The sequence below is a fragment of the Schistocerca cancellata genome, chromosome 3 (assembly GCF_023864275.1).
Source record: "Schistocerca cancellata isolate TAMUIC-IGC-003103 chromosome 3, iqSchCanc2.1, whole genome shotgun sequence".
NCBI lineage: Eukaryota > Metazoa > Arthropoda > Insecta > Orthoptera > Acrididae > Schistocerca > Schistocerca cancellata.
Genome location: NC_064628.1, coordinates 296,987,942 through 297,015,147, shown reverse-complemented (window position 1 = coordinate 297,015,147; position 27,206 = coordinate 296,987,942). Strand labels below are relative to the sequence as shown.

Genomic DNA, 27,206 nt, shown 5'->3' with positions numbered 1-27,206 from the left:
GGACTCCTTATGAATGTCTCTCGTACACGCTCCACATTCATTTCGCTCACACACGCCGAGCGAGATGGCGCAGTGGCTAGCACACTGGAGACTGGACTCGCATTCGGGAGGACGACGGTCCAGTCCCGCGTCCGGCCATCCTGATTAAGGTTTTCTGTGATTTCCCTAAACCGCTCCAGGCAAATGCCGGGATGGTTCCTTTGAAAGGGCACGGCCGGCTTCCTTCCCCGTCCTTCCCTAATCTGATGAGATGGATGACATCGCTATCTGGTCTCCTCCCGCAAAACAACCCAAACCCAACCCTTCACTCAGACTGGGACGTCCGCTTCTGTTTGCCTGGCACAAGCAACCCGTTGTAACGAATTTGTTGTGTGAGAGGTAAATGGCTTTCCTTGTCGGTGGCTTCTTACCGTACTTGGGTCTAAACGTCCGTTGAACAGCTGTAGCACACTTGCTTTTGTCGAACTACAGTTATCAGGAAGGTCGCTCCGTACCTGAACTCGTAATTTTTGTGAGTAGCGCTGACTTTCAGCAAATTACCAAACTACGCTGTGGTGGTATACACAAAATGAAAGCTTTCAGGGTTTCTCTTCAAAATGACATATGTATGATATCTGTACAATGTTTAGTTCTTGTGCAATAAATAATTGAAAGTGTTCCCGGATTTTATGTACACCCTGTTTTTCTCTTCAGGTTGTCTCGGCTTTGGCGTGAAATACATTAGCGCAGTGTCTATATTTGACAGTACCACTACAGATCAATGCAATGTTCCTTCGGACATGCATGCATGTACGAGGGAATATTGCGTGGAACTATAGAGAGACTGTCATATGCAGACACTGCAGTAAGGTAAGAAGTTTATTGTTGTCAGGTAACAGTTTCATTCGATATCACGGTACAAACCTAACCGAAAATGTTCGCGTTTGAAGGAGCTTTATGAATGTAGCATTAACACGCGATTGTTCCTCGTGTTACTCGTTTAAGAACTTGAAAAACTGTCTCTTAGACTTCTCAGAGTAGTTTTGGTTACATGGAATATTCTTGTCCGACTCTACTTTTAATTCTGAATTTCTCACACTCTAAGCCTGAAACATTGATCCTAGTTTGTGCTTTCAGGGACGCGTCGTTCCACGGCAGACAGCGGTCAATAGCCAGCGGAAGAAATCCGCGGCAGTGCTCCGAGATGGGCTGATTGCCAGCCTGAGGGACTACTGTGCCAACGCATCCGTCCATGGCCTCAGATTCCTCGTCGATGCCGGATATCGCTTACCAGAGCGGTAAATTTACTCAAAGCAGTCAGGTCAACTTAGCGATTGTAACTAAGTGCTATAAACAATTGCGTTTCAAAGAAGAAGTGCTACAATGAAATCTGCAACGAGAGTGGTAAAAATAGTGGAGCAGTAACGAAGGGGTGAGAGTTCAAATCAAATGTTCAAATGTGTGTGAAATCTTATGGGACTTAACTGGTAAGGTCATCAGTCCCTAAGTTTACACACTACCTAACCTAAATTATCCTAAGGACAAACACACACAGCCATGCCCGAGGGAGGACTCGAACCTCCGCCGGGACCAGCCGCAGAGGGATGAGAGTTCTTAATATGAATGAAGGTACAGGCAAACCAATGTGGTGCTGCTGTGTGAACGCGATGATGGTACTGAAGAATGCCGCTTCTCTAGCAGCTGTGTACCGTAACTCTCAGGAGCAGCGAAGTGTTCCTAATGTTTGGAAAAAAAGCACAGTTGAATCCCGTTTTCAGGGTCATCGAACAGCGCACAAAACTATAGGTCTATATCTCTGACATCGGCTTGTTCTAGAATTTTGGAACAAGTTTTATGTTCGCGTATTATGACGTTTCTGGGGGCCGAAAACCTTCTCTGTAGGGATCAACATGGGTTATGAAAACTACGAACACGTGAAACCCAGCTCTCTCCGTTCTTCAACGAGACCCATAAAACAGTAGATACCGACGCCCGGGTACTCGTATATGCCGCGTTCCTTGACCTGCGTAAGGTGTTCGAAAGAATTCCTCACTGCCGTCTAATGAACAAAATACGAGCGTACGACGTATCAGACTGACTGTGTGATTAGAGTGAAGAGTTTCTAACAAACGTAGTGGTCAACGTCGGAAGTTCCAAGTGGCTTTTGCGTATGATCCTGTTGTATACAGAGAAGTCGCAAAGCTAGGAAACTGTAGTGAAATGAAGAAAGATCGGCAGAGGTTCGACGCAGGGTGTAGGGATTGGCAATAGACTCTCAACGTTAAGGAAATCGAAACTATTGCGTATACGTAGACAAAAAGACCTCTTATTGAAACTTCCTGGCAGATTAAAGCTGTGTGCCTGTATGCGGCACAGCTTCTGTGAAGTTTGAAAAGTAGGAGACGAGGTACTGGTGGAAGTAAAGCTGTGAGGGCGGGACGTGAGTCGTGCTCGGGAAGCTCAGTTGGTAGAGCACATGTCCACGAAAGGCAAAGGTCCCGAGTTCGATTCTCGGTCCGGCACACAGTTTTAATCTGCCAGGAAGTTTCATATCAGCGCAAACTCCGCTGCAGAGTGAAAATCTCATTCTGGAAACATCCCCAAGGCTGTGGCTAAGCCATGTCTCCGCAATATCCTTTCTTCCAGGAGTGCTAGTTCTGCAAGGTTCGCAGGAGAGCTTCTGTGAAGTTTGGAAGGTAGGAGACGAGGTACTGGCGGAATTAAAGCTGTGAGGACGGGGCGTGAGTCGTGCTTGGGTAGCTCAGTCGGTAGAGCGCTTGCCCGCGCAAAGCAATTTTCCCGAGTTTGAGTCTCGGTCCGGCACACAGTTTCAATCTGCCAGCAAGTTTCATATCAGCGCACACTCCACTGCAGAGTGAAAATCTCATTCTGGAGTCCTCCTATTGTATCATTACACAATTGCAAGACACTCACTGGAAGCAGTTACTTCCTTAATGTGTTTAGGAGCGATTTCCAGTGGATATCCCTCATAAAAGTAATCGTAGGAAAGGCAGATGTCTGACTGAGATTCACTAGGAGAATCCTTAGAAAATGTAGTCCGTCAGCAAAGAGGGCACATTACAAAATCCTCATTAGAGTAATAACTGAATATTACTCGTCACTATGGGACTGTACCAAACAGGACTGACAGAGGAAATAGGGAAATCAAAAGAAGGGTAATGCTTTTTGTTGCAGGTTGATTTGGTAAGCACGAATGCGTCACGGAGATGATCTACCAACTCCAGTGACAGATACTGCAAGAGACGCCTTCTGCATCACGGTGTGGTCTACTGATAAAGTTCCGAGAGCGTACGTTCCTGGAAGAGTCAACAAATATGTAGTCCCTTCCTACACATATGAAGATAAATTAGATTTGAAACCACGCGGAGGATTACCGGCAATCTTTCTTCGACGAACCGTTCGCGACTGGAATAGGGAAAGGGAGAAATGACAGTGGTACACGGAGTACCCTCCGTCACACACGCAAGGTTGCATGCAGAGATTAAATGTACATGTAAGTGTGTATGTAGTTGTAGAAGGTTTCAAACGGTGATGCACCTTTTTGCCTAGTGACTTTATGCGAAACAGTAGGTCATACACGTCTCGTAATCAGAACGGGCAATGATTTAATTGCTGACGTAACTTTTCAACGGTATTATTCACCAGTGTAAGTCATAATGATACAAAAATTCGATTCAACCTTATGGCTTGGTCCGTGATGTCACACCTGTGAATAACCCGCGTCGTGTTTACATGATGTTTGGAGCACATGCTGTACTGAGATTGTCGATTGTAGAGACTCTAGCACTAAGTATTATCCTGATAACAGACAGGGCTCACTCACTTGCTCCTTTCTATCGGTTACGTACGGTACAGGCTTTCAGAAAGAAATTTCTGAAAATGCAAACCTGGAGCACTGAATTTTATGGGAGTGAATCATGAGTTGCGGAAAACTGGAACAGCAGAGAATCGAAGCATTTTAGCTGTAGTGTGGACTGATACGGTAACAAATGATGAGGTTCTCCGCAGATTCGGCGAAGAAAATTATATCTACATCTACATCTATATTTATACTCCGCAAGCCACCCAACGGTGTGTGGCGGAGGGCACTTTACGTGCCACTGTCATAACCTCCCTTTCCTGTTTCAGTCTCGTATGGTTCGCGGGAAGAACGACTGCCGGAAAGCCTCCGTGCGCGCTCGAATCTCTCTAATTTTACAGTCGTGATCTCCTCGGAAGGTATAAGTAGGCGGAAGCAATATATTCGACACCTCATCCAGAAACGCACCCTCTCGAAACCTGGACAGCAAGCTACAACGCGATGCAGAGCGCCTCTCTTGAAGAGTCTGCCACTTGAGTTCGGTAAACATCTCCGTAACGCTATCACGCTTACCAAATAACCCTGTGACGAAACGCGACGCTCTTCTTTGGATCTTCTCTATCTCCTTTCTCAACCCGACCTGGTACGGATCCCACACTGATGATCAATACTCAAGTATAGGTCGAAAGAGTGTTTTGTAAGCCACCTCCTTTGTTGATGGACTACAATTTCTAAGGACTCTCCAAATGAATCTCAACCTGGCACCCGCCTTACCAACAATTAATTTTATATGATCATTCCACTTCAAATCGTTCCGCACGCGTACTCCCAGATATTTTACAGAAGTAACTGCTACCAGTGTTTGTTCCGCTATCATAAGATCATACAATAAAGGATCCTTCTTTCTATGTATTCGCAACACATTACATTTGCCTATGTTATGGGTCAGTTGCCACTCCCTGCACCAAGTGCCTATCCGCTGCAGATGTTCCTGCATTTCGCTGCAGTTTTCTAATGCTGCAACTTCTCTGTATAATGCAGCATCATTCATATATATGGAAAACACTAACAAGGAGAAGGAACAGTATGCTATGACATGTGTTTCGCGAGAAACTCAAAAAATAGTCCAAATGCGGTAGTGTGTTACCTGTGGAAGTAGGGCTGTTGTCCTTAAGTATGAATTGACGGGAAATGCAAGATGACGCATTGTCATGCTGGTTGGCTTGTAAAAATAGCCATGGCTCTATGATGTCACAATCGAGCTCAGACTTCTTCGGCTATTTATAACAGCGTAGAATCCTGATGTACTGACCCAGAGATGGAATACTGACCCCCAGCTCTATGATATCATGATCCACCGCAGACCTGTTGGGCTATTTAAACAGCCTAGAATTCTCGTATAGTGCCTCAGAGCTGGAATAGTGTTATCAGCTTTATGACGTCACAATCCATCTCAGATATGTTGGGTTATTCATAATAACCTAGAAATTTGGCATTCTGGCAAAGACTTGAGATATTGGGGCACGTTCTGTGATTACATAATCCAAGTTCTAAAATACTAGAATTACAATGTCTGAGACAAGGGATGTTTGTGCAGGTCTAGGCTGTCTGGTGACGTACTTGTCATGTTTTCCCAAGCTTAGAGGTACACTATGTGATCAAAAGTATCCGGACACCTGACTGAAAATGACTTACAAGTTCGTGGCGCCCTCCATCGGTAATGCTGGAATTCAGTATGGTGTTGGCCCACCCTTAGCCTTGATGACAGCTTCCACTCAGGCATACGTTCAATCAGGTGCTGGAAGGTTTCTTGGGGAATGGCAGCCAATTCTTCACGGAGTGCTACACTGAGGAGAGGTATTAATGTCGGTCATTGTGGCATTGCACGAAGTCGGCGTTCCAAAACATCCCAAAGGTGTTCTGTAGGTCTGACTTCAGGCCTTTGTGCAGGCCAGTCTATTAGAGGGATGTTATTGTCGTGTAACCACTCCGCCAAATGTTCAAATGTGTGTGAAATCTTATGGGATTTAACTGCTAAGGTCATCAGTCCCTAAGTTTACACACTACTTAATCTAAATTATCCCAATGACAAACACACACACCCATGCCCGAGGGAGGACTCGAACCTCCGCCGGGACCAGCCGCTCAGCCCATGACTGCAGCGCCTTAGACCGCTCGGCTAATCCCTCGCGGCCCACTCCGTCAAAGGCCGTGCATTGTGAACAGGTGCTCGATCGTGTTGAAAGATGCAACTGTCAATCTCCGAACTGCTCTTCAACAGTATAAAGCAATAAGGTGCTTAAAACACCAATGTAGGCCTATGCTATGATAGTGCCACGCAAAACTACAAGGGTTGCAAGCCCCCTCCACGAAAAAAACGACCACACTTTAACACCACAGCCTCCGAATTTTACTGTTGGCATTACACACGCTGGGAGATGACGTTCACCGGGCATTCGCCATACGCACACCCTGCCATAGGATCGCCACATTGTGTACCGCGATTCGTGACTCCACACGACGTTTTTCCACCGTTCAATCGTTCAGTGCTTACGCTCCTTACACCAAGCGAGGCGTCGTTTGGCGTTTACCAGCGTGATGTGTGGCTTATGAGCAGCCGCTCGATCATGAAATCCAAGTTTTCTCACCTCCCACCTAACTGTCATAGTACTTGCAGTGGATCCTGATGCAATTTGGAATTCCTGTGCGATAGTTCGGATAGATGTCTGCCTATTACACATTACGATCCCTCTTCAACTGTCGGCAGTCTCTGTCAGTCAACAGACAAGATCGGCCCGTACGCTTTTGTGCTGTACATGTCCCTTCACGTTTCCACTTCACTATCACATCGGAAACAGTGGACCTAGAGATGTCTAGGAGTGAAAATCTCGCGTACAGGCATATGACACACGTGACAACCAATCACCTGACCACGTTCGAAGTCCGTGAGTTCCGCAGAGCGCCCCATTCTACTCTCTCATGATTACTAATGACTACTGAGGTCGCTGATATGGAGTACCTGGCAGTAGGTGGCAGAACAATGCATCTAATATGAAAAACGTATGTTTTGGTGGTGTATGTGGTCGCACGTCCTCCTCACTCTAAGTTTGGATTTCTCCACTTGCATCTTAATGTAAACAGATGCCAGAGAAGGGAAAAGGGCTCTCTGCTCCCATGTTGCCCTTTGCTGCCCACACCATCGCACCACCGCCACTGCTAGTGCCCCCCCCCCTCCGCTTCATCACTGATGCCACCCACAACACACCACCACCCTCCACGATCAGTGAGTGTCTGCGCTGCTCCACAGCGAGTTGGGACAGCTCCCCCTTAAGTCCAGTTGTGCTATGCTTAAGTAACCTCCATATCCCCTCTGACATTACAGTTTAACAATTCACTCCTCCACACCAGCGACCATAAGTTCAAAATGTTGAGAAAATCCTCTTCCGCCTAGTTTAAAATGATAGGAAGTCTGCTGACTGTCAAAACTCTAGAGCACTCACCCGAACTTTAAAATTGATTAACCCACTAATGCAGCCTGTATGGTTTTAGGTATCATGATAGTAGGAAAGGTATTGACTTGCAGCTTTATTAAAACAAATACCACACTGAGGACGGTCTCTCCAGCCAAGTTCAGTGCCTGCGGACAGTGCGCTAACATCCACAAACACCCCAGGAACTGTAATGGCCGCATGCCCACTGTCGGGAGCAGGTCAGGCCAGGTGCACTGCTGCTACCACTACCACTACCGCCAAAAGACCATGCCATGTTCTGTGAGATTGTATGGCTATCATAAAACTATAGACAAACCCTGGCACCATAATAAGATACGGTCCCCGATGCCGCTTCCAACATATTGGAGTGGAAGTCAAGTACATCTAAGCAGCAGCAACAGAAGCAGAAATCATATCAGCATGGAGACAATCTCGCTGACGCAGAGCTCAGTGCACTGGAATGGGAATCAATTCAGCATGTAGAACGGTTTACAGCCTTTGAGTTTCCACCACATCCAACACCAGCACCACTAAGTGAGACGCAGACTAGCACTCTGATGCAGCATCTGATATATCAGAGCACGACACGGAATTATTTCCAGACTCCAAATTCCCACTACATTCAATAGCTGCACTACTCACGAAGCCTCAGCTAAGACGTGGCAGAGTGCTGTTGTTCAACACCACTTATCAGTAGACTGCTAACAGATCGATGCATGTTAACGTTGGTTTAGCACTTGACACAGGCTTCGAACTTATAGAGGAAATAGAGAATTTCTGGCATGGTTCAAAGGTGAAGTGCAGTGATATGGTTTGGGATCAACTATGCAGCAAGCTGAAATAAATCGACGATTGCATGGCAAGCGAGTACAAACCATTCACTCGACACATCTTCAGCAGCAACAACGCGTCCATCGTCAACGTGTTTGAGGATGAGATGATGATATTAATATCTCAAGACCCACCTGAAAGTGTCACAAACCTGTGTATCCTGTACAATGCAGTACGGATAACCAGGGAGAGATTCAGTCTATGGTGAAGGTATGTTAAACAGCGATTCAATTATACTGTCAAGTATGTGCTGGAACATGAAAAACAAGAACACGATGAGGAGGGGGGGGGGGGTTAAGTGTGTGTACAATGACGAGCTAAAAAATTGTTACCACCTACTTAATAGCTTGTTTGTTTTTCTTTGGAAGGAAATACATAACTGATTCTGCATATCAGGGATTCGGCAGTTTGTTGGTAGGTTTGTGGAGGTATGTGAGATTATATGTCTAAGTACAGGTCATATACACTCCTGGAAATTGAAATAAGAACACCGTGAATTCATTGTCCCAGGAAGGGGAAACTTTATTGACACATTCCTGGGGTCAGATACATCACATGATCACACTGACAGAACCACAGGCACATAGACACAGGCAACAGAGCATGCACAATGTCGGCACTAGTACAGTGTATATCCACCTTTCGCAGCAATGCAGGCTGCTATTCTCCCATGGAGACGATCGTAGAGATGCTGGATGTAGTCCTGTGGAACGGCTTGCCATGCCATTTCCACCTGGCACCTCAGTTGGACCAGCGTTCGTGCTGGACGTGCAGACCGCGTGAGACGACGCTTCATCCAGTCCCAAACATGCTCAATGGGGGACAGCTCCGGAGATCTTGCTGGCCAGGTTAGTTGACTTACACCTTCTAGAGCACGTTGGGTGGCACGGGATACATGCGGACGTGCATTGTCCTGTTGGAACAGCAAGTTCCCTTGCCGGTCTAGGAATGGTAGAACGATGGGTTCGATGACGGTTTGGATGTACCGTGCACTATTCAGTGTCCCCTCGACGATCACCAGTGGTGTACGGCCAGTGTAGGAGATCGCTCCCCACACCATGATGCCGGGTGTTGGCCCTGTGTGCCTCGGTCGTATGCAGTCCTGATTGTGGCGCTCACCTGCACGGCGCCAAACACGCATACGACCATCATTGGCACCAAGGCAGAAGCGACTCTCATCGCTGAAGACGACACGTCTCCATTCGTCCCTCCATTCACGCCTGTCGCGACACCACTGGAGGCGGGCTGCACGATGTTGGGGCGTGAGCGGAAGACGGCCTAACGGTGTGCGGGACCGTAGCCCAGCTTCATGGAGACGGTTGCGAATGGTCCTCGCCGATACCCCAGGAGCAACAGTGTCCCTAATTTGCTGGGAAGTGGCGGTGCGGTCCCCTACGGCACTGCGTAGGATCCTACGGTCTTGGCGTGCATCCGTGCGTCGCTGCGGTCCGGTCCCAGGTCGACGGGCACGTGCACCTTCCGCCGACCACTGGCGACAACATCGATGTTGTCGCCCCACGTGTTGAGCAATTCGGCGGTACGTCCACCCGGCCTCCCGCATGCCCACTATACGCCCTCGCTCAAAGTCCGTCAACTGCACATACGGTTCACGTCCACGCTGTCGCGGCATGCTACCAGTGTTAAAGACTGCGATGGAGCTCCGTATGCCACGGCAAACTGGCTGACACTGACGGCGGCGGTGCACAAATGCTGCGCAGCTAGCGCCATTCGACGGCCAACACCGCGGTTCCTGGTGTGTCCGCTGTGCCGTGCGTGTGATCATTGCTTGTACAGCCCTCTCGCAGTGTCCGGAGTAAGTATGGTGGGTCTGACACACCGGTGTCAATGTGTTCTTTTTTCCATTTCCAGGAGTGTAATTAGCATAAATAACGGGCCAGTGATTTTCGTACACAGTGACGACGCCCCATAGCGACCCAGATGATTTTCATAGGATTTACATCAGGGGAATTTGGTCGGCCAGATTTCATTATAATGTTCCTTAAACCACTGTAGCACGTTTCTGGCTCTGAGGCAGGGACAATTATACTGGTAAAAGATGACATTGCTTTCGAGGAAGACATCAAGCATGAATGGATGTAGGTGGTTTGCGGCTGTCTGCTTGTCTTCGATTTCTGCCACAGGTCCCATGTAAGTACAGGAGACTGCCTCCCATAAGACTACTCGCACCAGCCTGCGTCCGTGGCGCACTGCACGTTTCGAGCCGCCGTTTACCTCGATGGCGGCGTTTTTGAAGACAAATCAAGGACCTAGTGTAGCAAAAATGTGATTCACCCAGAGATCCGACATGTTTCCATTGATCTATGATCGAATCCCGATGGTCCCGTGCTCACTGCCATCGTAACTGTCTATTTTGTTGGGTCAAGATGTTAACACGTATGGGTGGCCTGCTGTGGAGCTCCATGTTCAACAATGTATGATGAAAGGTGTGCTTCGAAACATTTGTGCGTGTGCCAGCATTGTGCCACAGATCACCATCTATTCTACTTCACAGAGCAAACAGGTCTCTCAATCCCATGTTCTGTGAAATGTCTTGGACGGCCAACCATGTAGTGCCTATCTGTGGTTTCACTATCCTACTTCTTTCCGCAGATGCTCACTGCAGTAGCACGTGAACATTCAACCAGCTCCCCGTTTTCAAAGTACTCGTTCACACGCTCTGCGTAATAATAATCTACCCTGTGTCAAAGTCGCTTATCTCAATGGATATTCCCATTTTCAGCCCACACCTTCGCTAGCGTGATCCCCGTCTGTGTCTGCTCCACTTACATACTTTTGTTACTTCATCACGTGCCCACAAAGCCACCAGGCAGTATCCAATGTCACGGTGGGCAGTGATCATAATGTTTCAGCTTATCAGTGTATGTGTGCCATGCCTAAGCCTGCTAGTATTACTCCCATAGTTTATGGACGGTATTCCTAAGTCTGTTAGTAGTATACAGTTATTTGGGAAGTATAACAGAGTGATGAATGGGGTTGATGTAGAAAAAAGAAAATTACAATGTTTTCTTAATGATGGTTATTTATTTTCAACAGTTCAAAAAGTGCAAAATACATATTAATAATGTATAAAAGTTGATATAATAAACAATATCTTTTTATGTTTTATTCCTGCATACATACACGCCATGAGATTTAATGGTTCAGATATTGGTGAGAGAGAGCCTTGGTAGTTCATACATTTGGAATGTCAGACAGACACTTTACAATCCAAATGCTGCTCCTATGTCCAAGAGACTTATCACATTTTGCATGAGATGAGATTTTTACCCTGAAAGGTCCAAGAGTTGTATTTTCTGGTAAAGCTTCTCACAGTTTCTACCAATTTATGACCATTATTAGATATCTTCCTATCACATTTCTGCAGCACCGGGAAGAGTTTGTGACTCATTCAACTGTCAGGAAGCGAGATTTTCGTGAGGTGGTGAATAGATGTTTGAAATTCTAAGAAAATGAGCATAGACTATAGCAGAAGAACTGTAATAAAACATGTAGATGAACCTATTGGAATATAATTTCAAGAGAGATATAGTTGGATTGACAGTGGATAAGTCTAACAGTTGATCTTGTACGTGGAAGAGGAACTGACAGCTATTGCAGTATTCCAGAAGTTGTCCCATCAGAACACCAATTTTAACTCTAGCCAACCACGAGTTAAATGATTTGTTCATGGGTCTTTTATATACTTTCTTGCTGATTTTACTCAGTATTCCTCCTGCTACCGTATTGTCATCTCCATGTAGTAGACATGGTTTATCAGCCTTGACAGAGATAAACTCGACAAGCTGTTAATGGTACCACACATTTCAAAAGTGTTCGACAGTTGGAGACATCATCCTACTAACAAGGGAAACTTCCCGCAGATTTAGTGGTAAGAGGGCCCTCGTCAAAACCTGAACACAGATCAAGCATCAAAACGGGAATAAAGTATACTGAACTGTAAAAAAAAAAAAAAAAAAAAAGCAAAATAAAAATAGAGGACGGTCGGAGGACAAGAAGTGCAATATGGAGCTGCCCAATAGAGCAATGGCGTCGTGGTTAAGTGGTCACGGTGTTAGACCGCGGGCGAGCCATGTTCAAACCTTCCTCGTGCCAATTTCCTTTTCACTTTCCTTTCTTCTTCTTCTTCTTCTTCTTCTTCTTCTCTGTTCGCTGTATTTAAATCTGTCTCTGCGTCGTAATGTAACGTCCGTTTGCAACAGCGAGAGGTAAGGACAGTTGATTCTGCACAGCCGGCCGGTGTGGCCGTGCGGTTCTAAGCGCTACAGTCTGGAACCGCGTGACCGCTACGGTCGCAGGTTCGAATCCTGCCTCGGGCATGGATGTGTGTGATGTCCTTAGGTTAGTTAGGTTTAAGTAGTTCTAAGTTCTAGGGGACTGATGACCACAGATGTTAAGTCCCATAGTGCTCAGAGCCATTTGAACCATTTTTGATTCTGCACAACTACTCTACTAGCAACTGAAAGGAAGTGGCTTTCGAATGTGAACCGCAAACTTTTGATGACAAGGTGATAAGTCAACCGAATCCTCCACCAGAAAACACGTCTGTTATGTCATACACATCATTAGTGACAGCACGTGTGTCATATGACAGAAATCCCTTACCGGCGCACCTAATTTGTACGACTGGTGAGTGAGTGAGTGAGCGAGCGAGATATGCCTTCTTGTCCGGTTTAGGTGTTTATATGAATGTGAATGCGATCACTCTCAAGGAAATGATGAAAATATATAGTTTGTCGCATAAGCTGCAACAGATGAACGTAACAGTTTTACAATCAGAAAGTTTCTCTGTGCTCTATCAGAACATATGTTTCAACGTTTTTAAGGTTGGAAGTTTTAACTCTTGAACTCCTTTGTTGTAATATAGTTCACACCCGTCTATTCGTTGATTTTTATTTTTATGAGACCTCTATGTGGTATCTCGCCTGCTCTCACTACTCATCACATTTACTTACGTATTCTTACTGTGGTGTCACCGCCAGACACCACACTTGCTAGGTGGTAGCCTTTAAATCGGCCGCGGTCCGCTAGTATACGACGGACCCGCGTGTCGCCACTGTCAGTGATTGCAGACCGAGCGCCGCCACACGGCAGGTCTAGAGACACTTCCTAGCACTCGCCCCAGTTGTACAGCCGACGTTAATAGCAATGGTTCACTGACAAATTACGCTCTCATTTGCCGAGACGATAGTTAGCATAGCCTTCATCTACGTCATTTGCTACGACCTAGCAAGGCGCCACTATCAATTGATATTTATCTTGTGATGCATGTACCTTCAAGAGAGATGTTCTCCAATTATGGATTAAAGTTAAGTATTACATCAACTACGTACTTTATTTGCTACTATAATTCCTTTAACAGTTCCAGACCTCACGCCAGCCTGCGTGAGCTTTAACGCGTGCATTTCGGCCTCCTCTAGCAACACGGTGTTGGCTCTTCTGCCAACACATCACTTACCACATGACTTGTTTTCTATAACTAGTGTATAGCATGACAACTGCCAAGACTACAGAAAGAGAACAAACATTTCAATGACCGAACGAACAACTCATTATGTTGTGAAAAAATAAAAAAATAAAGGACACGATAGAGATTTAAACATAGGTCACCTGGATGGCAATCCTACGCCGTGACCACTTCATCACGACGCCATTGCTGTTTTACTTTGCTCTGTATCACACTTCTTGCCCTTCAACCGTTTACTGTTTCTATTTTGCTTACTTTTTCACAGTTCAGTATACCTTCTTCCTGTTTTCGTGCTTGATTTGTGTTCAGCTTTTGATGGGCTATCCAATGAGCCGTCTTACCCCTAAATCTGAGGGAGGTGCGATTGGTAGTTACCCTCGTAAGAAGCTGAAGATATATGATGAATCATAACTATGTATATGTATTGAATAGGTAAATAAAATGTAAATATCGTGTGACTAGGGCCTCCCGTCAGGTAGACCGTTCGCCGTGTGCAAATCTTTCGATTTGACGCTATGTCGGCGACTTGCGCGTCGATGGGGATGAAATCATCATGATTAAGACAACACGACACCCAGTCCCTGAGCGGAGAAAATCTCCGACCCAGCCGGGAATCGAGCCCGGGCCCTTAGGATTGACATTCTGTCGCGTTGCCCACTTTTTTTCCATTTCGTTCGTTGTGTTTGGTCGTTGCGGACGTCACATGACATCCGTTCAAGTTCATTGTTGATCCTTTCACTCAGTTTTTTTTATTATTATTATTACAGAGGCCAACCAGTCCTCTGACCGAAAACGCTGAGCTACCATGCCGGCCCACTCAGCTACCGGAGGCGGACATTGAAAAGCTGAACCACTCATCGTGTTTATTGTAGGGGAAAGACTGCCCCTCACGAGTGTCACCCCACAAATGGGAGGTACAGTGCAATAGCCGGCCAGTATAGTATAGCGCTGTACCCGGACACAGTTGTGGACATGGTGTTAAGCACGTTATACTGACCGTAGAGTATAATTCCGTACTGGAACGTGATTTCAGCTGCAGTAGTACAGCGCTTTAGGTGGACAGTATGACGCAGCACTGTAGTTGAACATGGTTTCAGACAGGGTAGTACAGTGCCTTGGACAGTCGGTGGCGTTTGGTTTTATACCTGAACGTTGTTTTGGAAGGAGTGGTAAAGCATATTAGCTGAATGGTGTAGTATAGTGCTGTACCCAAATGCAATTGTGAAATTATGCAGCCTGGAATATGGTGAGAGAGAGGCATGGTTTAGCCCCTTTTGCAATTTCGCCTGCATATGGAGCAGTGGGAGAATGATTTTGTGCCTTTGTTGAGTAACTTCAAGCGTTTTGCTGTGGTGAATCTGTGTGACTTGTACTATGCAATATGGATCGCTATGAAGAAACTCAATGAATGGAATGGTGGATATACCTTAAACTACTCTGAGATTATGTTGTCAAATATGTGTTGGAATATAATATTAGCGTTCCTGACTTCTGGTCAGTGTTAAGTACATGGTGTGCTGCGGTCTGGTGTCTGACGCTGGTGCCTGTTTCTTGTGCTGAAATGCCTGTGGTCCAGTGTGTCCTACTGGTGACTGTTTTACATGCTGAAATGTCATGTGTAAGAGGGTGACAGATTATTGCCCTCGTTAGATGTCACTGTGTCACCACATGCGTTTACAGTCGCTGACCATTATTTATAGAGGATGCTGTTTGCGACCATTGTGTTTGGAGCTCTGTAATCACACCGTGATCAACAGCATTGAGGAACAATACTTTAACGAGCTGCTTATGTGAGATAATGAGGAATCCATGGCAGATCTAAAGTGGCTGGCTATGTTATTGCCAGTGTTGCAGCCACTATACATTCCAAGAAGTAATCCACATAAGTATATGTCGAATTTTACAGGCGTTGTACCTCGATCTATTTTTGATCTTTGAGACACAGCATAAGTATAATTTGCATCTCTTGAGTTTCTGTTTTCAAGCAGATCATATATATATGGGTTATAAGTTTCATGTTTCCACTCATTTTAACTTAGGTCACAAAGGGCTGTGGATGTAATGCCATCACAAACATTATACAAGAGGTATAAGAATGATGTACCCGTCCAGAAATCTGTAAATGTTTTATATCGGACTGCACTGATGTTGTTGATGATGTATAAAGTAGTAGTTTCAGCCCCTTAAATTTTGCGAGCATTGGGTTTGGAGCTCTGTACAAGTGAAACTTGCTAGATGAACGTATGTCAGATGCAGGATGATGATGATGATTGGTTTGTGGAGCACTCAACTGCGCGGTTATCAGCGCCCATACAAATTCCCAACCTTTGCTCAGTCCAATCTCGTCGCTTTCATGAAAGATGATGAAATTGTCTTTGTCGCTGCCATGATGAAAATAATGATGAAATGATGAGGACAACACAAACACCCTGTCATCTCGAGGCAAGTGAAAATCCCTGACCCCGCTGGGAATCGAACCCGGGACCCCGTGCTCGGGAAGTGAGAACGCTACTGCGAGACCACGAGCTGTGGACTCAGATGCTGGAAATGGTTTTTCTCCTACTAGAGCATACCAACTGTGCTGGGGCACACAGCCTGTACGTCAATGTTCAGACCAGCATCATGCAGGAGTAACCAGACGGTCATGGCTATGCTTATGTGGAACAGTGTGACATCATATAGAGTGTGGTGAGCTCCGAGTGAGCAGTCTGCAGGACCATGTAGTCTATGCCTGGTATGAAATGTCGGAACTGTTTCGTTGCCTTCCTCCATTAAGAGTGTAGATGGTAGCACACTGTCCACAGGTGGCGAACTCAGAGGAAGAGACAATCCTCAGTGTCATGTTTGTTTTAATAAAGGTGCAAGTCAATACCTCCTTTGCACCTGTAGTCTAGGGGTAGCGTGTTTGATTAGTAATGAAACACATCCGCAGTCCTGGGTTCGAAACACACCACGGCTTAAATTTTGATTAATAATCAGCATTGGCAGCCGAAGGCTTCCGGCATAAGAAGTCACCCTCATTCTGCCAACGGCCTTGTAAAAGAGGGCGGAGGAGCGGACGGAGGTTCAGAGCACTCTCTTGTCCTAGAGGTAGGAAACGGGCCATAAAGGCGGAAGAATCGCAATGATCAACGGGATGAGGGTGCAGAATGCAATGGAAACCACTGCATTAAAGACATATAACGTGTATGCACAGTACATGTGGCCTTAACAGAAAAAGTGTCGTGTTGATCTCTCCGTTGGGAAAGTATTCCGGAATAGTCCCTCATTCAGATCTCTGGAGGAGAAACTTAACATCAGGATTGATGGTCACAAAGTACATGTAGTTAAGGAATTCTGCTACCTAGGTAGCAATATAACCAACGACGGATGGAGCAAGGAAGACATCAAAAGCAGACTAGCATTGGCAAAAAAGGCATTCCTGCTGAAAAGAAGTCTACTAGTATCAAACATAGGCCTCAGTTTGAGGAGGAAATATCTGAGAATGTACATCTGGAGTAGAGCATTGTATAGTAGTGAAACATGGACTGTGGGAAAATCGGAACAGAAGAGAATCGAAGCATTTGAGATGTGGTGTTACAGACGAATATTGAAAATTAGGTGGACTGATAAGGCAAGGAATGAGGAGGTTCTTCGTAGAATCGGAGAGGAAAGGAATATATGGAAAACACTGTCAGTGAGAAGGGACAGGATGATAGGACATCTGTTAAGACATCAGGGAATTACTTTCATGGTACTAGACGGAGCTGTAGAAGGCAAAAACTGTAGAGGAAGACAGAGATTGGAATACATCCAGCAAATAATTGAGGATGTAGGTTGCAAGTGATGGTAAGCTTGGTATAGGATGCATCTTTAATGTCAGTTCAGTTCTCTTTGATTTCCCGAATAAACGTTTCCTCGGGAATACGTTACTTTTTGAGCAGCCTATGTGTACTCGTATATGTAAGAATGCAGATACTCATAGTGGTAACACTGAATAAAATGTTTTTAGGCTTCCCGCCACGTTAAGTGGTAAAAATCCACGAGCTTTCGACCAAGCACATCCGACTGCTGACGGGCTACAGGTGTATCCTTTTATGCTCTAACTGGTGCTCTAACTGGTGCTCACGATATCAACATAAATGGGGCCATACGTTGACTGCACGTTCGATTTGCCCGCTTCATCCTTGCGAATGCTGTATCCCACGCTACAATGAGCTGATGGCTGCCGCCTCTGTTTTTTGTCATCCACACACGCATCTACGGTACCTACAAAGCTGGTGGCATGCCACTGGCACAGTCAGATGCCGTTTACATAGGGCGCCACAAATTGTACGTAATGACATAGTTTTCAGTATGATATCAGCTGAGATGTTTCATATTGTTATTAATGTAACAACTCAAGTTGTGATATTACAGGGTATCGAAATTGGAGTCGACGTATGCCCATGTATGGCAACACCGCCGGCACCATTGATGTCACAGCCAAAAGCTAGAGTACTTAATCATGCACCTGCAGTCCGTCAACAGTTATTCCATTTGACAATGGGAAAGGAACACTTGATTGAAAGCTCGTGGTACTGTAGCCACATGATGTGAATGGAAGCCTGAGAACTGTTTATTCAACTATGTACACAGATACTGTCGACAAAAATATTTACTAGAGTTTTAACAATCCACTGTCGTTCATTGGTACGATGCAGTGATGTACACTGATCAGCCAGAACATTACAGTCATCTGCGTAATAGCCGGTGTGTCCAAATTTGGTATAACAGTGGCGACGTGTCGTGGCTTGGAAGCAATGAGACCTTGGTACGTTACGGGAGGGAGTTGCCACAACATCTGCGCACACAAGTCACCTAATTCTCATACATTCTGGGGAGGGGGCCGAAGAGCTCTTGACTCCATGTTCAGTCACATCCCAGATGTGTTCGATCGGGTTCATGTCTGACGAACTTCAACTGGAACTTCTCACTGTGTTCCTCGAACCACTCCATCACACTCCTGCCCTTCTGACATGATGCATTATCTTGCTGAAAAATGTCATTACCGTTGGAAAACATGGTTAATACTCCTTGGCTGTCATGGTCTCTTGCATGAGCCCCACTAGACGCAAGGATGCCCACACAAATGTTCCCAGAGCATAATGGGGCTGCCGCCATTTTATATCCGTCCTGCAGTAGAGGTGTTAAGGAGCTGCTCCTCTGGGTTTGTACCCTACCATCAGCATGGTGAAGATGATTCTGGAATTGATCAGAGCATGCAGTGCTCTGCCACTGCGCCAACTTTGGGTGCCGATGGTCACGCGGCCATTTCACTCGCAGTTGCCGATGTCGTGGTGTTAACATTGGCACATGCATGGGTCGTTGGCTTCAGAGGCCCATGGTTGGGAGTGTTTGGTGCACTGCGTGTTCAGAAACACCTCTACTCTGCCGGGCGTTAAAGTCTGATGTTATTTCTGCCACTGTTCGCCACCTGTCTTGTTTTACCAGTCTGCCCGGACTACGACTTCTGGCATCTGTAATGAGGGGTAGCCGCTCAACCCCACGAGAACTGTATGTTGTTTCACCTTACTTTCGCCACGTGTTGAAGACACTCAGCGCAGCAGTGCTTGTTCACTCGAAAAGTCGTGCAGTTTTCGAAATGCTCGTGCTGAGTCTCCGGGCCATCACAATCTGCTCTCAGTCAAACTCGGATAAATCGGGCTCCGTCGCCATTCTAGTCACAGACAGCATCGCGTATGTGCGTGAGTAGCAGTCATTCCCAGCAAGGTGACGCTGTCATTGCCTGGACGGCTTTATATCGATAGTAGGTTGCGTTCATAATGTTCTGGCTGATCAGTGTACGTGGCCATCACTGTATTTACTGCCGGCCGCGGTGGCTGAGCGGTTCTAGGCGCTTCAGTCCGGAACCGCGCTAATCCTGCCTCGGGCATGGATGTGTGTGATGTTCTTAGGTTAGTTAGGTTTAATTAGTTCTAAGTCTAGGGGACTGGTGACCTCAGATGTTACGTCCCATAGTGCTTAGAGCCATTTGAAGCATTTGAACTGTATTTGCTAGTACGAAGACGTGCTGAAAAGTAATGAATCTGAATTTTTCGTGTAATAACACTTAAAGATTTTTAAATAAAACGAACATTTTTAACAGTCTACGTCTTTATTCTTGATGTCTACGAATCTGTTTCTCAAGGTAGTCATCCTGGCGATAAACCAGAGAGATCAGTATGTTGATACCATTACTGTAGAATGTTTGACTTGGTGTTGGCGGAGCCACAGCCTCAGCTCTGCTTCCACCGCCTCATCACTATCAAAGTGAAGTACTTGAAGGTGTTCTTTAAGTGTTGGAAAAAAAATTAAAAACGGATGGGGCGAGGTCCAGGCTGTGTGGAAGATGATAAATGAGAGTGAACCTAGGGCGTCGGGTTGTTGCAAATGTCACAGTGCCCACGTGTGAGCTGGCATTTTCATAATGAAGGAGAGGGTGCTCCATGTGTGAAAGAACTCTTCGAATTCGAAACTCGATTATAGCAGGCTGTTTCTCACGAACCGGCAAAGTTATGTTACATATCGCCTTGTTACACGCTAGAGTGTAGAGTCCTCTAGCGGGACAGGGTTGCAACTTCGGTCACTGAAGCTAGAAAGTCGACTGAGTAACGCACATGAGATGTAATACCTGAACCAATATTGACAAGGGAATAAGAAATTTGTAGGGATTATTTTTCAGCACGCCACGTATTAATTAAAAACAGTGTAGATAGCATTTCCAGTTAGAAGAGTAGACGGCAGCCAGCGTGTGGTAAGCGAGAGGACTGTGGAGTGAGCGTGGTGAGGGCCCCGCAGGCTGGCCTGGGCCGGGACCTGCCTGCTGGCCGTGCTGGGGGCGGTCGTCATGTCGCTGGAGGTGGCGCACCGCTTCGGCTCCAGGACCACCATGACCGTCGTCGAGTCCACCAACTACCCCGTGTACGAGGTCGCCTACCCCGCCGTCGTCGTCTGCGACAACAACCGCGTGCACTGGGACAAGCTGCTGGACTATGAGCGCAGGTGAGAGTCGCTGCGTGCACTTCATGTGCACCTCAGTTTCTCAGACCAATCATTACACTACTTGAATAATGGTAACAAAAGCAACAGCGGGTTGTTATCCAATGTCATTGATTAAACACATGGTGTTATCCCAAAGCCCCAACAGTAGGCTGACATTCACAACCGCAACGACAAAGTGCAATGGATCATCAAATTGGAAAGTTGTCAAACATGTACGCCAGCATGTGCTACGAACAGAGTCGTATGCAGCGAGGCCAAAATAAACTGGGTTCCGTATCTTCATAGTAGTAACATGCCCAGCAGGGTCAGGCAACTCGTCTGACCATGCTGGACTTGTTACAGTTTCAGTACATTAAATGACTTAATGTTACGAAATAAGCACACTGGACAAGTCGGTACATCCGGATGGAATCCCATTACGGTTTTACAAAAAGTACTCAAGGCACTGACCCCTTCCTGAGTTTGTATTTATCGCGAATCTCTCGTCCAGCCCAAACTCCCCAGCGACTGGATAAAAACGCAAGTGACTCCTCTACATAAAAAGGATAACAGAATTGCTCCTCAAAATTATAGACCAATATCTGACGTCGTTGCTGCAGTATTCTTGAATATCCTATTCTCAGTTCGAATGTAATGAACTTCCGTAAGATGGAAAAACTTCTGCCCGCGGATTGGCAAGGTTTTTGAAAGCATCGGTTTTGTGAAACACAGATTTTCGTTTTCTCACAAGATATACCACGAAATATGGATGAAGGGCAAATGGCTGATTCCATATTCCTAGATTTTCGAAAAAAAACTTTGACTCGGTGCGCCACTGCAGACTGTTAATGGAGGGGTCCGAAAGTATGAAATAGGTTCCCAGATATGTGAGTGGATCGAAGACTTGTTAAGTAATACGACCCAGTACGTTGTTCAAATGGTTCAGATGGCTCTGAGCACTATGGGACTTAACTTCTGAGGTCTTGAGTCCCCTAGAACTTAGAACTACTTAAACCTAACTAACCTAAGGACATCACACACATCCATGCCCGAGGCAGGATTCGAACCTGCGACCGTAGCGGTCGCGCGGTTCCAGGCTGTAGCGCCTAGACACGCTCGGCGACTCTGGCCGGCCCGGTATGTTGTCCTCGATGGCGAGTGTTCATCAGAGACAAGTGTATCGTCAGGTGTGCCCCAGGGAAGTGTGATAGGACCGCTGATATTTCTACATACAGAAATGATTTGGCGGACAGGATGGGCAGAAATCTGCGGCTGTTTGCTAATGACGCTCTGGCGTACGTGAAGTTGTCGACGTTGGGCCACTGTACGACGATAGGATTGAGACGAAATTTCTAGTTCGTGTGATGAATATAGAAATCTGTAATGAGTAATGTTCGAACACAGCATTAGTAATGTGCTGCTTGACACAGTCAGGTCGATTACATATCCAGGCGTAACGATGCAAAGCGGTATGAAATGGAACGAGCATGTCGGGATTGTAGTGGAGAAGTCGAATGGTCGACTTGTTTATTGGGAGAGACTTAGGGAAGTGTTTTAAAATACTGTAGAAAAACAGCTGCTGCTCACAATGACGTCAAATTTGAAAGGAATATTATTGACGAAGGGGAAAACACTATAAAAAATAACGAAAATTTTACCACTAGATAGCACTGTAAGCGCCATAACGTAAATGCGTTCTGCTACATATGATAGATGAAACGCAGTACGACGGGTATGGTGTCAGTTGCACATTAAAACAACCGTAGTGTACAATATGCGTGACCTTACAAGTTTGATATCCAACAGTTGTGGCACTGTTGGTGCGGTAAGGCCAATCATCACGGCGAGGTCTTTAATTGTCCATGACCAAAACCGCATAAAAATCGACAATGACATCCATTTTAATCGTCCCGAGACCAAAAGCCGCATGAAAGACAAGAATGAACTCGATGTTTAGTTGCGCTGAGGCCAGAAACATCATAAAAAGCAGCACTGAAATCGGGTTTTAACTGTCCTGAGGTCATAAATCGCACAAATAGCAACAATAAAATCGGTTTTTAACTGTTACGAGAGTGGCGCAAGACATGTTCAGTATGCTGTCCACCGTTTCCTGCCACAAATTGGAATAGAGAAACAGCACGTTCCACAAAAGATCAGAATATCTCAGAGGTCACGTTCAGAGAGCGTTGCTCCATATGCGTGCTTTCAATTCAGATAATTTTGTAATCGGAGCACTGGACACAGCAACTTTCAGATAACCCCACAGCCAGAAGTCACACGGATTAAGATCAAGTTATTTGGACAACCAGGCTTTAGGGAATTAACTGCTGATAATTCTAGCATTACCAAAATGCCTCTACAGCAGCCGATTCACTGGTTGTTTACTGCGTTTAGGGGCGCCGTCTTGCATAAAAAGTTCCTACCCACCCACACATCCATCCTGTTGAACGGTGGAAATGATGTTCGTGTGCGAAAGACTCTCATAGTATTTACCAGTGGCGGTACGGGTAACAGGACCAGCAGGACGGATCTCCTAGAAAAAATGTGAGCCGGCCGCTGTGGCCGAGCGGCTCTACGCGCTTCAGTCCGGAACCGCGCTGCTGCTGAGGTCGCAGGTTCGAATCCTGCCTCGGGCAGGGATATATGTGATGTCCTTAGGTTAGTTAGGTTTAAGTAGTTCTAAGTTCTAGGCGACTGATGACCTCAGATGTTAAGTCCCACAGTACTTAGAGCCATTTGAACCATATTTGAAAAAATGCGACCCTACGATAAGCGATGCCGACAACCCGCAACACACAGTTACCTTTGCAGAATGTAGTGGTACCCAGTTGAGGTGCGAGCGGGTTTTCCGTGCCCATATTCCGCAATTCTGTGTATTGGCGATTCCTTGGATATGGAAATGGGCTTTATCTGTCTACGTATCTTCCGTGGCCATTCATTGTCCACTCTCACGCGAGCAGTAAATTCTATGGCAATCGTGTGCATTACTGGTAGGTCAGTATGAAGTAACTTCTGAGCATAGATAACTATGTATGGGTAACAATGCAAAATGTTTGGTAGAATTTTATGCACCGTGGTCACAGGCATGTCCAAAGTACGGGCAATTCACCGTGCACTGCATGCTTTCACATCACTGCCTGACCCCTTCTGCAATCCTGTGGCAACATTTTCTTCTGGCGTCGGATCAATTATTTTCCTCTCTCCACCACCTGCACTTCAAAAGGACCTGTCTTTTCGAATGTTGTAATCATTTTCTCCAGAGCCTTGACAGACGTCGAACAAACCCCTTTTTTTTACCCCTGAGTGCCTAGAATTTCTGCAAAACTGCTGGCGCACAGTTGCCGTTCTTGTAAAAGAGCTTTTCCGGCAGCGCGCAATCCTCCATTGAGACAGTCATGCCGAGCATCTCAACGCAAACCGAGGAACATCCGTGTATACCGTCTCTATCATTTTGCATATTCTGGTGTTTGCAGCGCCATAATATGGTAAAATATTCGTTAGATAATTTTTGTTTCCGTAACGGTTTCCCCTTCTCCGATGATAATCCGTTCAAATCTGACGCCATTCTGAACAGTGTCCCTTTTTTTATACAGCGTTTTGAAACTGAAACTTAAACATCCTCTACAAAATTAGTGCGACATTCTTGAGTATTGCTCCAGTGTCTGGGATCCCCACCAGGTTGGATTAAACGAAGACGTCGAAGCAATTCAGAGGCGGGCTACTAGACTGGTTAGCGGTAGGTTCGATCAGTACCCAAATATTACGGAGATGCTTCAGGAACTGAAATGGGAGTCCCTGGAAGGAAGGTGGCGTGCTTTTCGAGAAATGCTATTGAGAAAATTGAGACTGATTTTTGACAGCAAAGTTGATAAGGGAATAAATGTACACTCTTGTTGTTCTAGAGTGGACATCACATATTATCCTTATTACATGCTTGTGTGAAACGAACAGTTTCTTGGGCAATGACAGGTTATCAACAAATGTGATACCTTACGACACTAGTAAATGAAAATAAGAGAAGTGTCAACGTCTTGACAGTTTCATTTCCGAAATATGGTATTAATCGTTAACACACACGTTGGAAGGGTTAGAAATTTGAGAATCTCTGTACTATGCGGCATCCACTTCAGATTCTTACCAGTATATGCCCCTAAGAATCTAAAGTATTCTCTTTTGTTTTTGAATTGCTCCCAGACTTTAATTCTAATAGATTGGACAGACTTGTGCAGTCTAGGATTACAGGTACAGTATTTCATCTGTCTTCAGTGACAGCCCTTTTCCTAAGATCTATTATTGATTTTCAAAACTTTCCTTTACATTTCAGGAGTTAAAGATAAGCTTCATTGGAACAGAAGGAATTTGCATCACATAGTTCTTTAATTCAACCTTCACCGCATTATCGACAAGGCTTATAATGTGGGCCAGAAGCTTGTTGAATACATCTCTTCTAATTTTAAGGGCCTGAAGTCTTCGAGGTTTTCTAAAAGCGACTGTAGCTATGCTAGGAGACATAAACGTGCGTAGTTATTTTTCAAATTTTAAACCCACCTATATCAATATCTCAATTGTAGCTGAAGGATGTGGATGTTCCAATTCATGTTTTACTATACCTCTAGCTCCAAAAGCTAACCGATATCTACTTTTCAATATTTAATTGTTTTAGTACTTTTTATAGGTTACAGAGTTCTATGAGGAATGCTGACTTGGATGTACTAGTCTTGTCAGAAGTTTAGTGATTAAACGTTTGCATTGAACCATCTGTTGAAGATTTAAAATATTCCTTGGCGGCCATTACAGAAAGAGAGATGATGATGTTTCTTTTCCTGTATCCTATAAAGAGGGGTCGAAAAAATGTAGACACTTTTTATAGTCAACATTAATGGAACAAAATGACATACCATTACAATTCTTGCACGGGGGGAAGGTTATTTTACGTGTTCAAACTTACCCCCTTAAGAAGCCAAACAACATAGATGCCGGCGAACTATTAACTGAATAACGGGTGTCAGTGTTGCCGGTGTGATAGCCACACAGAACGCCTCGATGGTTTCTCGTAGCTCGTTCAGTGTAGCTGGAGTCTGATGATAAATTTCAGTTTTCCAGGTGCACCATCGATAGAAGTCAAGAGGTGTAAGGTCTGGAGGCCAGCCGTGGTGGTCTAGCGGTTCTAGGCGCGCAGTCCGGAACCGCGCGACTGCTACGGTCGCAGGCTCGAATCCTGCCTCGGGCATGGATGTGTGTGATGTCCTTAGGTTAGTTAGGTTTAAGTAGTTCTGAGTTCTAGGGGACTGATGACCACGGTAGTTAAGTCCCATAGTGCTCAGAGCCATTTGTAAGGTCTGGAGACCGTGGTGGGTACTCAACAGCTCGTCTTTCGACCTATCCATCGTCCAGGCAGATTTTGATCCAAGTAGGCTTTTACATCTATGATTGCAGCATTTGAAGAAACACCTCAGCAGTCACGGTACCTTCAAAAAGAATGAGGCAGTCTAATGGCGCGATGACAGACCACACCACACATTAACACCCGGTAGATTTACATGTTTGTCCACGTGAACGTGAGGATTTTCAGGAGCCCAATACACACAGTTGTGGCGGCTTACAGTACCATTCACTTTGAATTGAACCTCGTCAGACCAGATAACCATCCGTGCAAACCGCTCATCCTCGCGACCAGACCACTTGCATAGTCCAGCCTTCGATCCGGGTCATCCGCATTCCTTACGTAGAGCGATCCTGGAATTTGTACTTTCCACTTCGCAGCCTTCAGTATTCATCGTACGCTTGATCGAATTACATTGCTTTCATGTGCACACTGCTTCTAAAGTTTTTGAGGTGGCCAAGTAAAATGTTGCAACACAGCAGCGCTGGAAGCTGGACTTATTGATGTTTCCTTATGCACATACTGTACAGTATCGTCGGCACCCCTCCCCCTCCTCCGCCTCCCCCTCCGCTCCCACTCCCCCCTCCCTCGCCCCCCCCCCCCCCCCCGCTGTTTGGCATCCAGGCCAACATGTACGCTTGGCTCTATGCCACGCACTAATTGATGCTGTAACAGTTCAAAGGTTCCGGCAATTCATTTTAGTTATTCCTACGACAGTACTTTCATCCAGATGGTTTATGTGTATGCGGATAATGTACAGCTTAGGTAGAAGGTGCAGTGAATTTCATTTGACAATTTTACATAATGTGATGATGCCTAACCGCGGCGAAACGCGTTATTTTTAAATAAAAATAACGTTGCAACCGTGGCGGTTCTATTTTCAATATATAACAATGAAAACTGGTCGCTGTATCAATCAGCCAAAGATGGAGTGGAATGAACACTACGATTACTAACGTTGTTGAGCGCCATCTGGTTTATTAACTGTCTCACTGTCAGAGCGTTGGCTGAAGAGGGCGCCACTGTTGCAGGCAGCTGTCAGAGCTGGACGCCGACACGCGCGCCGTGTTCCGCAGCCTGGTGACATCGCTGGCGCAGATGGAGTGGGCCGACTTCGACCTGTTCACCCGCAAAGACCTCGCTAATTACCGTGCCCTCGACACGCTGTCACACGTCAACTTCTCCGACGTCATGAAGCAGGTACACTCTCTGCTT

The 27,206-nt window shown here is 45.8% G+C and overlaps 1 protein-coding gene across 1 annotated transcript in view; it reads left to right on the top strand.

Annotated features, from left to right (window-relative positions):
- LOC126176280 (pickpocket protein 19-like) overlaps positions 1-27,206 on the top strand; it is a 177,390-nt gene that overhangs the window by 3,456 nt on the left and 146,728 nt on the right. The window contains exons 2-4 of the mRNA XM_049923430.1: positions 1,117-1,277; positions 20,426-20,629; positions 27,023-27,191. Coding sequence (XP_049779387.1) covers positions 1,117-1,277; positions 20,426-20,629; positions 27,023-27,191 — 534 coding nt within the window. The remainder of the gene's footprint in view (positions 1-1,116; positions 1,278-20,425; positions 20,630-27,022; positions 27,192-27,206) is intronic.